Source organism: Bos mutus, chromosome 8 (assembly GCF_027580195.1).
Source record: "Bos mutus isolate GX-2022 chromosome 8, NWIPB_WYAK_1.1, whole genome shotgun sequence".
Classification (NCBI taxonomy): Eukaryota; Metazoa; Chordata; class Mammalia; order Artiodactyla; family Bovidae; genus Bos; species Bos mutus.
Window position 1 is genome coordinate 23105144 of NC_091624.1, and position 14452 is coordinate 23119595.

A 14452-nucleotide genomic window follows, 5' to 3' on the forward strand; every position below is an offset into this window, starting at 1 on the left:
AGAAATACCGTTTCTTCATGGGGCTTCCCTGGTGATCTAGTGATCAGGAATCCACCTGCCGTTGCAGTGGACACGGGTTTGGTCCCTGGTCTGAGAAGATCGCACATGTTGCAGGACACCTAAGCCTGTTGTGCCACAACTACTGAAGCCCACATGCCTCGAGCCTGTGCTCTGCAGGAAGAGAAGCCCCCACAATGAGAAGCCCTTGGCACTGCAACTAGAGAGTAGCCCCCATTTGCTGCAACTAGAGAAAGCTGATGGGCAACAGCAAAGACCCAGCACAGCCAAAAATATATATGTTTTTTTAATAAAATAAGGTTTTTCCCACTTATGTGAAACCCAAATACCAAAGTGATTAACATAAACCAAACTGGTGCACATGATTTTCAGCACTTGATTTGGATGTTTTGAGTATGTTGGCTGTCTCCCACGTGGTATAACATTGATCTTTCTCAGTTAATGTCTGGGTTTAATGGCTATCAACTTCAACTGGTCTCTCTGATAAGTCACAGCACCTTCTCCATACACTGCACAAATCAGTTGTGTTTTCTTGAAATAATAAAGTTTTCTTCTGTCTTCAGTATTAAAATGACTGGAAATGGCTACACAAAATTTCACCAATTTTGATAAGTTTTTTTTTTTTTTTTTTTTTAATGCACACTGAGATGACAACGGTCACAATACAGTCTAACAGAATTGTTTCAAATGAAGTTAAAGACAGCTAAGCACTACCACAGCCATCTTATAGGAAAACTGAATGAACTTTTTGGCAGACTCAGTATCTAAAATGTGTTCAACATAACCAAGGTTATCTAGATTTTCTCCTATTACTACCTTTCAGGGATTTTATATTTTATAGTTTTTAATTTTACATTCAGGTATATGATCTGTTACGAGTTCATTTTTGTGATGGATGTAAGGTCTGTGTCTAAATTCACTTTTCTGCATGTAGCAGTCCAGTTGTTCCAGCACCATTCGTTGAAAACACTGTCTTCGTGTGTATTACCTTTGTTCATTTGTCAAAGGACAGTTGACTGTATTTATGGAGGATCTCTTATGGGCTTTCTATTCTGGTTTTTTTTTTTTTTTTTGATCTGTTCATTCTTTCACCAATTCTTTTACACTGTCATAATTAATGTAGCTGTATCAAGTCCGATAATGTCCTCCAGTTTTGTTTTTCAACTTCAGTATCCTGTTGGTTGTGTCTTTTTGCCTCTAGAATTAGTTTGTTGATATCCTCAAAATAACTTGCTAGGAATTTGATTGGGATTGCGTTTAAAACCTATGGATCAAGTGGGGAAGAGCTGACATCTTGATGATATTGAGTCTTCCTGTCCATGAGCATGGAATATTTATCCATTTAAATGGTTCTTTAATTTCTTTGATCACAGTTTTGTAGTTTACCTCATATATATATTTTGTATGTGGAATCAGTACTGATGTCTTCTTTCATCTTTTGTACTAGTGATTTGTATCTTCTTAGTTAGCACAGCTAGAGATTTATCAATTTGGATCTTTTTGAAGAACCAGGTTTTGATTTTGTTGATTTTTTTTCTCTCTTGACTTGTAATTTAAGTTTTGTTGATTGCTAAGTTTTATAATATCTGCTTACTTTGCATTTAATTTGCTCTTCTTTTTCTGGTTTCCTAAATTGAAAGCGTAGATTTTTGGTTTTAAATCTTTCCTCTTTTCCAATATATGCATTTCATTTAGTCCTATAAATTTTCCTTTAGTTAGTATCAGTCACTCAGTCATGTCCAACTCTTTGCAACCTCATGGACTGTAAACTGCCAGGCTCCTCTGTCTATGGAATTCTCCAGGCAAGAATACTGTAGTGGGTTGCCATTCCCTTTTCCAGGGGATTATCCCCAACCCAGGGATCATCTCCTGCATTGCAGCCAGATATTTTACCATCTGAGCCACCTGGGAAGCCCAAATACCCCTTTAAGCACTGCTTTATCTGAATCCCACAGATTTTAGTAAATTGTACTTTTGTTTTCATTTAGTTCAAAATATTTTTGTCTTAAAATTTCATCTTCGAACCATGTATTTAGAAGTGTGTTATTTAATCTCCGAGTATTTGGGGATTTTCCAGCTGTCTTTCTATTACTGAGTGTAGATCTCATTGTGGTCTGAGGACATTTCTTTTATCCTCTTTTAAATTTGTTAAAGTGTGTTTGCTGGTTCACGATATAGGCCCTCTTAATGAATACTCCAAGGGATCTTGAGAAGAAGGTATATTCTTCAGTTGTTGGGTAAAGTGCTATATATATGTCAGTTTTATCCATGTGATTAATGGTAGTATTGGGTTCAGGTGTGTCTTTTTCCAATTTTCTTAAGGCTGAAGCTGTCCATTTCTGATAGATATAGTGAAGTGTTTTCAACTGTGATAGTGAATTCATCTATTTCTCCTTGTAGTTCCTATGGGTTTTTGCCTCAACTAGTTTGATGCTCTGTTGTTAGGTACATACACATTAAGGATTGTTATGTCTTGTTGGAGAATTGAGACCATAATTGTTACATAATGCTTTTCTCTATCCCCAGTGAAATTTTTTGCTCATAAATCTCTCTGAAATTGGCAGCTCAGTTGGTAAAGAATCCACCTGCAATGCAGGAAACCTGAGTTCGATCCCTGGGTTGGGAAGATCCCCTGGAGAAGGGAAAGGCTACCCACTCCAGTAGTCTGGCTTGGAGAATTCTGTGGACTGTGTATAGTCCATGGGATCACAAAGATTCGGATACGACTGAGTGAGTTTCACTTTTACTGGGAAGCCCAAATGCCCCTTTAAGGGCTTTCTCTTGATCCTTGTTACCTTGGTACCTCTTTCTCCATCTGTTTACTTTCACTCTGAATATATCTTTGTTTTTAAAGTGAATTTCTTACAGAAAATCTACAATATGGTATTGCTTTTTCATTCAGTATGACAATCTCTTTATTGGAGTGCTTACTTAGACCATTGGCATTTAAGGAGATTACTGGATTAATATCTGCCATACTTATTGCTATATTGCCCTTGTTCTTTGTTCATATTTTTGTCTTCTACTCTTTTTCTGCCTTTTAAGGTTTTTTTCTTGCTTATTAATTTATGGCTGCACCGTGTTGTCATTGCTGTGCACAGCCAAACTTCCAGGTTCTATGAGTGGGTGCTACTTCCCAGTTGCAGTCCTCAGGCTTCTCGTGTGGGGACTTCTCTTGCTGCAGAGCACAGGCACTCAGGCATGCAGGCTTCAGTAGCTGCTGCGGGCTTCAGTAGTTGTGGCACTTGGGCTCTGGAATGAGCAGGCTTCAGTGGTTTTGGTGAGTTGGCTCAGTAGTTGTGGCTCACAGGCTTAATTAGTTGCCCTATGGTATATGTGATCTTCCCAGACAAGGGATAGAACCCATGTCCCCTCTATTGGTAAGCAGATTCTTAACCACTAGACTATAAGGCAAGTCCCCTTTTATGGTTTTAATTGAGCATTATGCTTGATTCCCTTTACTCTCTTTTCTTACCTTGTCAATTATACTTTTTTAAAAAACTTTCAGCTCTAGAGTTTGCAATATACAACTAATTCTGGTATACTGTCAAATAATGTGGTAGAGCTTCATTGGCAGTGCAAATATCTTGTAACAGCGAAGTATTCTAATTCTTCCGCTCTAGTCCTTTGTATTGTTGTCTTTCGCTTACATATAAGCTCCATAATCATTTAGTACATTGTTGCTAATATTACTGTGAACAAAATGTTATCAGTTCAATTAAAAATCAGAAAAATAAAAAGTTTTTATATTACTTTCACTTATTCTGTTTCTAATGTTCTTTCTTTATGTAGATCTGAGTTTCAGAGCTATCTTGTTTTTCTTCTCTTTGAATAATTTCTTTTAACATTTTTTGAAGGGCAGATCTACTGGCAACAGATTCCCTCATCTGTGTTTGAGCAAGTCTATTTCTCTCACTTTTGAAGGATACCTTTGCAGAATATAAAATTTTAGGTTTTTTCTTTCTTTTCACTATAAATATTTCACTCCAGTATCTTTTTGCTTCCATGCTTTCTGAGGAGAAGTAGGATCTAATTCTTAATTTTGCTTTTTTTTAAATTGTGGCTTCTTAAGAGGTTTTTTTCTTTTTCTTTGATTTTTCTCACATTTGAATATGAAAAGCCTATTTAGGTTTTATTTTGTTTCCTTGGCACTTTTCCTGGTTGGTGTTCTCTGCGCATCCTTGTCTGTGGTTTGGTGTCTGACATTAATTTGGGGCAAATTGTCGTTACTACTTTACATATTTTTTCCTGTTTCTTTCTTATCTTTCTGATATTCTCATTATGTACATATTATACTTACGTTGTTATTTAACAGTTCTTGGATATTTTGTTTTTCCCTGCATCTTTATCTTTTTTTTCTCTTTACTTTTCAGTATTGGAAGTTTCTTTTGACATATCTTCAAGCTCAGAAGTTGTTTCCTTAGCTGAGTCTATTTGGTCTACTAATGAGTCTATCAAAGCATTCTTCATTTCTGTTTTGGGGTTTTTGATTTCTGCTGTGTCTTAAATCTCTTTGATTTTTAAAAAATATTATTTTGGTTATGCTGGATCGTCTTTAGGACTTCCCTGGTGGCTCAGACGGTAAAGTGTCTGCCTACAATGCGGGAGACCCAGGTTCGATCCTTGGGTTGGGAAGATCCTCTGGAGAAGGATGTGGCAACTCTTGCCTGGAAAATCCCATGGATGGAGGAGCGTGGTAGGCTACTGTCCATGGGGTCGCAGGCTTTTCATTGCAGTGGCTTCTCTTGTGTGGAGTCCTGGCTCTAGGCCAGTGGGCTCAGTAGTTGCTGTTCCTGGGGTCTGTCTAGAATACAAGCTCAATAGTAGTGGCAATAGGGGCTTAGTTGTTCTACAGTATGTAGGATCTTCCCAGACCAGGGATCAAACCCATATTTCCTGCATTGGCAGTGGATTCTTTACCACTGAACCATCAGGGAAGCCCATCTGCCATGTCTGTCTGTTTTTTCTTAAACATTCCATTTTTCTGCTTATATTACTCATTTGCTCTTATTTATTGTCTACTTTTCTCATTAGAGCCTCTTAGAGGGTGGAGATATTGATTAATATCCTCTGTACTAAGGAGGAACTTTGAGACCAGAAGTGAAGTGGGCATAAAGTGTGATTATGAAATTTAGTGTGGGTTGACAGGATCGGCTGGACGACCATCCATAGGCATTTGCAGCTGCACTTCATACGGCTGAAAGGGCTCTTCTAGAGATGCTTCGGATAGATTTGATCTCTGTTCAGCTGCCCACTCATCAGTGTATGTCACATGCTGGATGAAACTGAGGGGGAATGGCACTCTTAGCATTTGGGATAGTGTTTGGCACTTTTTATCTGTGAAGTAGAATGGACAGCCCTGTACAGACCAACTGACCTTTTTCGTTTATCTTTTTAGAATTGTTATGTAATTGCAGAAATTTATGTTTAAAAACTGCATGTCTTGATGTAATGCCAAGGAGAGAACTTTGCGATAACCCAGAAGCCTTCTTCCTCCACCCAGGTGGATTATGTTACTTAGTGTGAATTTTGATCAATATGGTATATATTTTGAAGCACTCTGTAAATATTGATAAGTTGTTGTTTTCTTATTCAAAATATTTGAATTTTCATTGTGACTTAGTGTTTGAAACATGAAGTTTTAAAAGATTGTTTAATTTTCAAATATTGGGGTGTTTACGAATATTTATTTCTAATTTAATTCTGATGTAGTCAGAGGACTTATTTTGTATGGTTTGACATTAAGTGTATTGAGAGTTTATATTCTGAGTAGCATATGGTGTATCTGGGTTAATGTCCCATGTGAACTTGGAAAAAAGGTTTATTTTGGCATTACTGGATTGACATTCTGTAAATGTCATCTAAGCCTAGTTGGCTGTTTGTGATGTTTAGGTCTTCTATATCCTTTTCTTATATTCTTACCCACTTGTTATATCAATTACTGAGAAGTGTTTATATTTTTAAATATGAGTATGTCCGTTTTTCTTATTCTATCAGTTTTTGCTTCATATATTTCAGTATACTATAATTAGGTTTATATACTTTTAAGATCGTTATAGCTTCCTTTTTTATTTTTGACTGTGCTACATGACTGTGGGATCTTAGTTCCCTGACCAGATATTGAACTCAGGCCCTCAGTAATGAGAACTGGGAGCCCTAACCATAGGACCACCAGCCCTGTTGTGGCTTCTTTTTTTTTTTTTTTTATTATTTTAAAAATATTTTATTAAAAATCTTTATAGAGCAACATCCAGGCTCCAGACCCAGGGGTCAAGGAAATCTGTCTTGCCTTGGTTTATCGGCTAGGGCATGGCATGCAGCTCTGGCTTCCCACTTTTCTCTTCATGGGATTGGTAGGCAGCATTTTCATCTCTGGGTTCCAGAGTGTTCCCGTGATCAAGCAAAGGCTTCTTAGGGCCAGTCTTACTGGTTGGGTCCCAAGGCAGCATGATCTTTTACCTTGATGCCCAGCACACCCTGTCTGAGCAGCACGTGGCGTGCGGAGGTGTCAACATAGTAGTTAACAGGGTCCTCACTGTGGATCATGAGGCCATCCACAAACTTCATGGATTTAGCCCTCTATCCTTGGAGTTTCCCAGACACCACGACCTCACAGCCTTTGGCCCCATGATGAACCTCAGCTCACCGTAGTAGGCCCTTGGCACAGTAAGGCCTCCTGGGAGTCTGTAATGCAGAGACTCTGCCTGGACAATGGCACACAGATTTCCTGTGGCTACCTTTTCAGCATATAGCGCTACAGTGCACTCAGGGAAGCCACATCTCTTCTGAACCACAACAGTGAATTCCTGGATCCGCCAGCCCTCCTTACCAAGAGCATTCTCTGTCCTTGTGGCCATGATGATGATTTCTGTCCTGGTTGGTGTAACTCGGACCTCAACTCCAGAGTACCCATCTTCAGCCATCTCCTGAGTGAGAAACTCGTTCAGTTCAGCTTTGAAGATGCCGTCTTCTTCAAAGACAGACTCTATCTTGGAAATCTGCACTGCCATCTTACCTCCCACACCCCGGAAAGGAAAGAGTGTTGCAGCTTCTTAATTGACTCTGTTATCATTTTGGAATATCCTTTTTGATGCCTGATACCTTTGATTTTAATAATTGTTTCTTCCTTCTTTGTATAGTCTCTTAATTGATGTATTTAAACTATATTTAGTGAAATAATATTGTTGGGGTTGGAAAGATTTTTGCTATACATAGTATTCACAGGTAGATTGTTTTCTTTATCTTGGCAGCACCTTAAAGATTTATTCCACTGTTTTTTTCTGGCCAACATTGTTTCTGACAACAAATCTGGAGCCACTATTTTGTTTGCCTAAATTTAAGATGTCTTTTATTGTTCAGCTGGTTAAAAGTATTTTCTGTGTCACTGGTTTTCAGAAATTGGTTAGAATGTGCCTTGTGGTTTTTCCCTTTGTTTTTTATCTTACTTTGGCTTCATTGACCTTGTTGGTTCTATGTTTATGTATTTATCACATCTGAAAACCTTTCTGCCATTATTTTTGTCAGACTTTTTCTTCACTCCTCTGTTCTCTTTTGTGGAGTCCGTTTTGTTTATGCTGGGCCGGTTGCTATTGTCCTAGAAGTCACTGAGGCTGTTTGTGTTCTATTTTGGATATGTTGTGTTACAATGTTTCATATTCACTGCTTTTTTTATTTGTGGGGTCTGATCTGCTACTAACCACATCCAGTGGATTTCTTTTTTTCTTCTTCATTTTGGATCATATATTTTTCATCAGTTTCATTTATTTCTTCTCCTTCCCCCATTCATCTGTTTTAAGTGTTTATGTCTTCCTCTAACTGTTTGAGCATAGTTATTAATCATTCTTTTAGCATCTTTGCTTGCTAATTACATTGTTTCGGTTGTAACCTGTTTGCTTATGGGGTTATAGTTTGCTGCTTTCCCACAGACCTAGTTCTTGGAGTTGGGGTGTTGGACATCTGAAGTATCCAACCCAGTTGTGGAGCATTGGGTTTTACTGGTGTCCTTTAACTGAATATTGGAGCTTTGTTTTGGCAAGCAAGTTCTGGGATGTGTCTGTAGCAGCTTTTCTTCTTAGGGCTGCTTCATCCTCCTGCCAAGGGATTATCTTTATGGTTTTTCCTGATTATCCTGTGTGTTCAAAGAGGTGGCTAGATGGAGTTTGAACAGCTCTCATGCCTTTGCAAGTTAGTATCTAGCCAAAGACTAAAGACCACCATACCTTTTCCAGATGTTTGGCGCTCCCTGTGAGATCTCGTTCCTTGCCAGCACTCTGACCCACGACTCCCAGCCCACCTCGCCTCTTTAGCTTCCATCTGACTCTCAGTGTAGCACAACCTCAGTGTTCTTGGTTACCCTTCATGCACCATTGTCCTCAAATGGTTCTTGGGATGCACTTGGTTGGTGTAGGGGCCCTTGGGTGGGTTTTCTGCTCCCTGGTTCCATAGTCCCGTACTGCCTCTTGTCCTGATGTCTGGGTCCAGATGTTTCATATCTCTTGTCCCATTTTCTAGTTGTTTGTGGCAGGAAGATGAGTTCTATACCTTTTAGTACTTTATGAATAGGATTGTCACTTTTCTGGCTGTAGTTTTTATCCATGTGATTTTGCTTTTTGTGTGTTCTATGGCCATTTTAGGCAGATAAACTGCTCTTACTGTCATTTTATCTTCCCAGAACCCCTTATCTTCCGTTTAAAAGATAAGTAAGCAAATGGTTTTCTTACATTTTGGCTGTTGTGGGTTTTTTTTATTGTTGTTTTTTGGCCACATCTTGTGGCTTGTGAGGTTCTACAGTGTTCCCTAACCAGGAATGGAACCTGGTACCTTTGGCATTGAAAGCAGAGTAGTACAGAGTCCTAACCCTAGGCCATCAGGGAATTCCCTTGTGGTTTAATTTCATGCTTTATATGGCAGTTTTTCGTAAGTTAACTTTTTCCTGAGTTTGAGCTATTTTTTAATCCAGTTTTCATTGACGTATACTCACTTCTCTTTTAGGCCATGCTGGTGTATCTGCAAGCATGATGAAGAAAAGGACATCCCACAAGTAAGCGGTTCTGAAACTTGCCTTTTTATTTATTTTTCATTAATTAATTTTAATTAGAGGATAAATACGTTAAACATTGTGATAGTTTTTGCCATACATTGACATGAATTGGCCACGGGTGCACATGTGTCCCCCATCCTGAATCCCACTCCCTCGTTTCTTCCCACCCCGTCTCTGGGTTGTCCTAGAGCACCGGCTTTGAGTGCCCTGCTTCATGCATTGAACTTGCACTGGTTATCTGTTTTGCAGAAACTTGCCTTTTTAGATAGCACACTGTGGCCTTTGGTTACATGGGCTGTGAGGTCATCTCTGTGAGACCCTCTCTTGAACCCTCTGCGCAGCCAGCCTCACATGGAGCCTCGCTGCACACTGAGTAACGGTGTGCCTTCTTGCCCCTGTTCATCGAGGACCTAGCTAGCACTCTGCCAGGCACACTCACTTCTTCATAAAATTTTCAAATGAATGAGGATATTGTAATGTAGAGAAAGCGTATTCATGTTGAAAGATAATTTTAAGTGACAAACGTGGTATGAATCTTAAATTCTGTAGGTACTAGAGAGTAAAGGCAACTTTTTTCCTTCCTGCAATTTTTTTGTATGTGTATAGTTATGTCCAAAAAGAAAATTTACTATCTTAAACAACAATATCTACTGGTACTGTGGTACTGTGATGGCTACTGCACCGTGAAATCCTGACAAATCAACTATGATTGTGTGAGTGTTCATCATAAGGTTGTTAAATATGGGAGACCCTCATTGTGACCCTAGCACCTCCCAAGACTGATTATACAATTAATTATTTTCAAATTATTCATATTGAAATGCTTGTGCCTCTTGGTCACCACTCTGTAGTAGCAGAAGAGTGTGAGAGTCCTCTGGGCTGTTATAGAAGGTCTGGATGAATAAAGGTGCCTTTCATTAATTGTTGGTAGTTAAACCAAAATATGTCTCTATTTAAAGGAAAACTTGGATATGTAATGTAAATATATGTGATACTCAGTTTAAGAAATGACTTGAAAAGCAAAAATATGAAGATAGGGCAAGTCCTGAGGTTTGATAAAACATTTCTCAAATTTCACTTATTTGCCCATCATCTTCACAGTTCTGTCATATATAGTGATCTAATAATTTATGTAATATATCTCCACTCATTATCTTTACCATAAGTAGTAAACTATCTCTTGGCATAAATAGAAGATAATGAAAAAAAAACTTAAATATAATGGGAGATGAAAGCAAATTACACATTAACTTTGCAAAACTAGCTTTGTTCATCTTTTTTCCCCTAAAAAGGAATAAATTCCTATGCATTTGATTTTTGAAGTTCATACATGTGCAGCTAAAGAATCTCTCATCCCATCTGTTACATGATTCAGGAAACGTGATCTAGGGCTTTAATATGAGGTGTGCTTGTCTCATTTAAAGAGTAGAAGTTTTGAACATAGCAAAAAGGAGAAGTTGAAAAGTTACCAGTCATTTTCCTATTTTTTTTCTGATGTCAGTGCAAATTTGAGGATGGGTGGGGTGGAAAAAAACTGAAACAGAAGTTTCCACATATCACAAATGAAAGCTGTTAACTGTTGTCCTTGAATGGGTAAGTGGGGATGATGGGTGGTGGAGAGGCTGGCCTTGGAGTGGGAAGCCCCACTGGCTCAGCTGTGGGCTTTACCAAATCCCTCGTATGCCTAACGCTCAGCTTAACTTGATTAAGTCATGGTGTTGGACTGGAACAGTGAGGTTTTCGGGTTTTCATTACAGATGAAGTGTTTATAGCAAACAGGTACAGGAAAGCAGAACTTGGAGCCTCACTCTCTCCTTGCCTGCCTCCACTGTGGCCCTCCAGAGAGTAAGGTGCTCAGACTCCTTGTGTGCAGCCACTGACCCGTGGTCATGCCTCCTCTCGCTTTCCGTGTTGGTACAGGGGGGCTGTGCAATAACAACTCGATGTGCACGTGCCTCTGCTTGCTTGAGAGAGTCACAGGAACACCCAGGAGACAAGGGCTGGCAGAGCCCATGTCCTGCAAATGGCATCTCCTATCTCCGTGGGTGTGAGGGGATTCTGGTAATCAGGTCCAAAGTGCTTGGAGCAGTGTCTCTGCACCCAGAAATGTTGCATAGCTGAGTCTCATTCTCATTTTTTGAGGTAAATAGAAACTTTTGTGCTTCTTGTGAGCCAGGGTTCTTGGTCTATTTTGGGGACAAGCTGGTGGACATTTCTTTTCTGGCTTCCCAGGAGGTTGTTTGGGAATTATCTCTTAACTGAAGGCACATCTTGAAGGCAGGTGTAGTTGGGGGCAAATAAGGTGGATGTAGCTGTAGTGATTCTTTGTTTTAGTTTTCAAATATGGATCTGGCTCTTTTTCTTCCTTAATTTGGATAGTCGATAGATTTACATTTCAGGGAGGTGTGACTGGGCTTTGGTATCTTTTCCACTAATGTACATTTGAAAAATGGATCAGGACCTGTTAACACACTGAATTGAGGATTTCTAGGGAATGTTTTCCTTTTTCTAAGACACCAGTACTAGTCACCGACCAAGGCTGTCACTGTGCTCCTTCCCCTCCTCCTCCTCTTGTCCCTGGGGTAGTCTCATTCATGACATCCCTTGTCAAGTAGGGACCTTGAATCCTTCTATGCGAAGAGAGTTTGAGTCTGTGGTCATCACATCTAAGAAATAGCTAGGATACAGCAACAGGACAGTATGATTCTGGAACCTATAGTAACTATTGATACCACGTCCTGTTTCCTGAACTGTATGTTTTGTTGTCTCGTATATGAAAAATATTTCTGTCACAAGCACACAGACCTAGATCACAGTTGGAGCAAGCATCTAAATGAACCATGGTATTGACAATGATAAACTGGTCAAATGTGGAATACTTTTTAATCAATTTGCCAGTAGCTCTGTTACTCACACCAGTGAAAGTGAATAGTGCTTTGGAAAACCCTTGAGGCATTTGGATGCTTGCCATGGACGTCTCTGAATACTCTCAGTGTGCACAGTGTGTAGACAAAATAATGAAAAGGCCAGAGTGATTTGGATAGAAAACTTGACTTTCTCCATCCTGTTTTTTTATTGTTGGTTTAAGCTGGGAATGCCAGTTTCAGCTGTAGAACTCTTAACAAGCAACAAGTACTAGAGAAGCAGTTTTTTTCTATTTACTGCTGTGCATCTTGCAAAAAGACAATTATTTTGACTTAGTTTCTTTTGAAATCTGCTGGAACACAGTAAGGAAGCTGCTTTTATCTCACAGTATTAAAAAAATAAAAAAATTAGGAAAGAGATCAGTTAATTCATACACCAAAGTATGCAGTATATGGCTGTCATTACTGGTTTATTATAGGAGAATTATAATAGTTAAAAATGTAAGAAGTACGGTGCCTTTAAATATTGACTATAAAAGTAAGATATTTACTGATGAGAAATGGTACTCAACTTAAGTCATTAAGGGAGTCTAGATAAAGGGTGAAAGGCCTTTCAGCACAGATTTTGTTTCTTAAATCGACATATAATTAAGTTCTACAGTGTTCTAGGTGTATGACATAGTGTTTCACAACTTTTAAAGATTATACTCCATTTACAGTTATTATAAAAATATTGGCTAGATTCCTTATACTCTACAGTATATCCTTATTTGTTTTATACACAGGAGTTTATACTTAATCTCCTATTTCTGTTTTGCCCCTCCACCTTCCCTTTCCTTACTGGTAACCACTAGTTTGTTCTCAGGAATTCTGTTCTTGATGACAGAATAATTGGAATGGTACTTTCAGTACCATTATTTAAAGTATTGAGCAAAGTACAGAAGTGTTTTCTATAGTCTTGGTTTTCCTTTTTGGGAACTTGGATGTATAGAAGTTACTGTTTATTCTGGATCAGTTCTGCTACCAAAGGTGTGGTACCTAGGTGAGCAGTGCACTTGGAAGCTTGTTAGAAAGTCTTTGGTTCTTCTTCAGGCCTGCAGAATAGAATGGAACCCAGAGTTTCTGGGACAGGCTTGGGTAACTGTTTTCAGAAACTGTAGGTGATTTGATGCATGCCTGAGTTTGAGAAGAACTGGCCTAAACCATCATCAGAACTGATATCTTAAAGCACATCAGATAACAAAGTCAAGTTGTTTGGAAATTAATATACACAATTACAGCAATGAAAGGTGATTGGATGCTGTATACTTGGTCAACATTTACTCCCATTGAAACTATAGGAAAAGCTGTTTATAGCTTATGGAGATGACAAGGAAAGTGATTATAGATGTTTAGTTCTGGTTTCTCTACTTTTATCCTTGAATTGTTTGGATCCTGACACAATACAGCCTTTTATTTGCCCTTGGAGCTATAATTCCATGTGTCCTCAATTGAATGAGATGTCTTGGTATTTGTTTATAATATTGCTGTTTGTTTATTGACTACCTGGTAAGTGATAGTTAAGAATACTTTAGACTTTTTCCCCCAAGAAAATGCCAGACAGTAAGGCTATTAAAAATAACATATCCAAGGAGAACATGCAAAGCAAAATCACCATATTCCAGAAATTCTCATTTTAAATTTTAAAAAGTTAGTTGCTTTAAATTGTTAATCTTACATCCCTTTTTGTACTGGCTTGTGGGATCTTAGTTCTCCAACCAGAGACTGAAACTCAGCCTTCAGTTGTGAAAGTTTAAAGTCCTAACCACTGGACCACCAGGGAACTCCCTGTACTGTTCTTTTTAAAAATATGTTTATTTTCTGTTCTGTTTTGTTTATTTTTGGCTGCACTGGATCTTTGTTGCTGCAACATGGACTTTCTCTAGCAGGGAGCGGGGCTACTCTCTCGTTGTGGCACACAGGCTTCTCATTGCAGTGGCTTCGCTTGTAGATCGTGGGCTCTAGAGCACGAGGGCTTCAGCAGTTGCAGCACACGGGCTCAGTAGTTACAACATGCAGGCTCTAGAGTGGCAGCTCAGTAGTTGTGATGCATGGGCGTAATTGCTCCATGGCATGTGGGATCTTCCGGACCAGGGATCAAGTCAGTGTCCCCTGAATTACAAGGCAGGCTCTTAACCACAGTGGGACCATCATGGAAGCCCTATACTGTTGTTAGATTGAACTACCTAGAGATATGACCATCTAAGTGTGTTTTTTATCTTTTTGTATCTTCTGCCAGTTATCTGACATGTTCTTATTGTTTACTTTTATATATACTATTTCAACTCATGTAAGTAAGCTTTAATTTTTATTAAAATTTTTCTTACTGATTTTTGAATCTGAATTAGTGATTAGAATTAAAAAACAAAAAAGTTTGTTTAGTATGTAATTTTTAACTTCTCTAGTATGGAAAATTTCAAATACACAGAAAAATAAAGTAGTAAATATTTTTTCACTCTTAACATTAATAATTACTAGTTTAACATATTTA

At 38.6% G+C, this 14452-nt stretch overlaps 1 protein-coding gene and 1 pseudogene across 3 annotated transcripts in view; one reads left to right on the forward strand and one right to left on the reverse strand.

Moving 5' to 3' along the window:
• SPIN1 (spindlin 1) overlaps positions 1–14452 on the forward strand; it is an 82054-nt gene that overhangs the window by 46050 nt on the left and 21552 nt on the right. For all 3 annotated transcript variants that reach the window (XM_070375206.1, XM_070375205.1, XM_070375207.1), the window contains one exon: positions 9010–9058. In XM_070375206.1, coding sequence (XP_070231307.1) covers positions 9010–9058 — 49 coding nt within the window. The remainder of the gene's footprint in view (positions 1–9009; positions 9059–14452) is intronic.
• On the reverse strand, positions 6294–7028 carry LOC138988955 (small ribosomal subunit protein uS3 pseudogene; annotated as a pseudogene).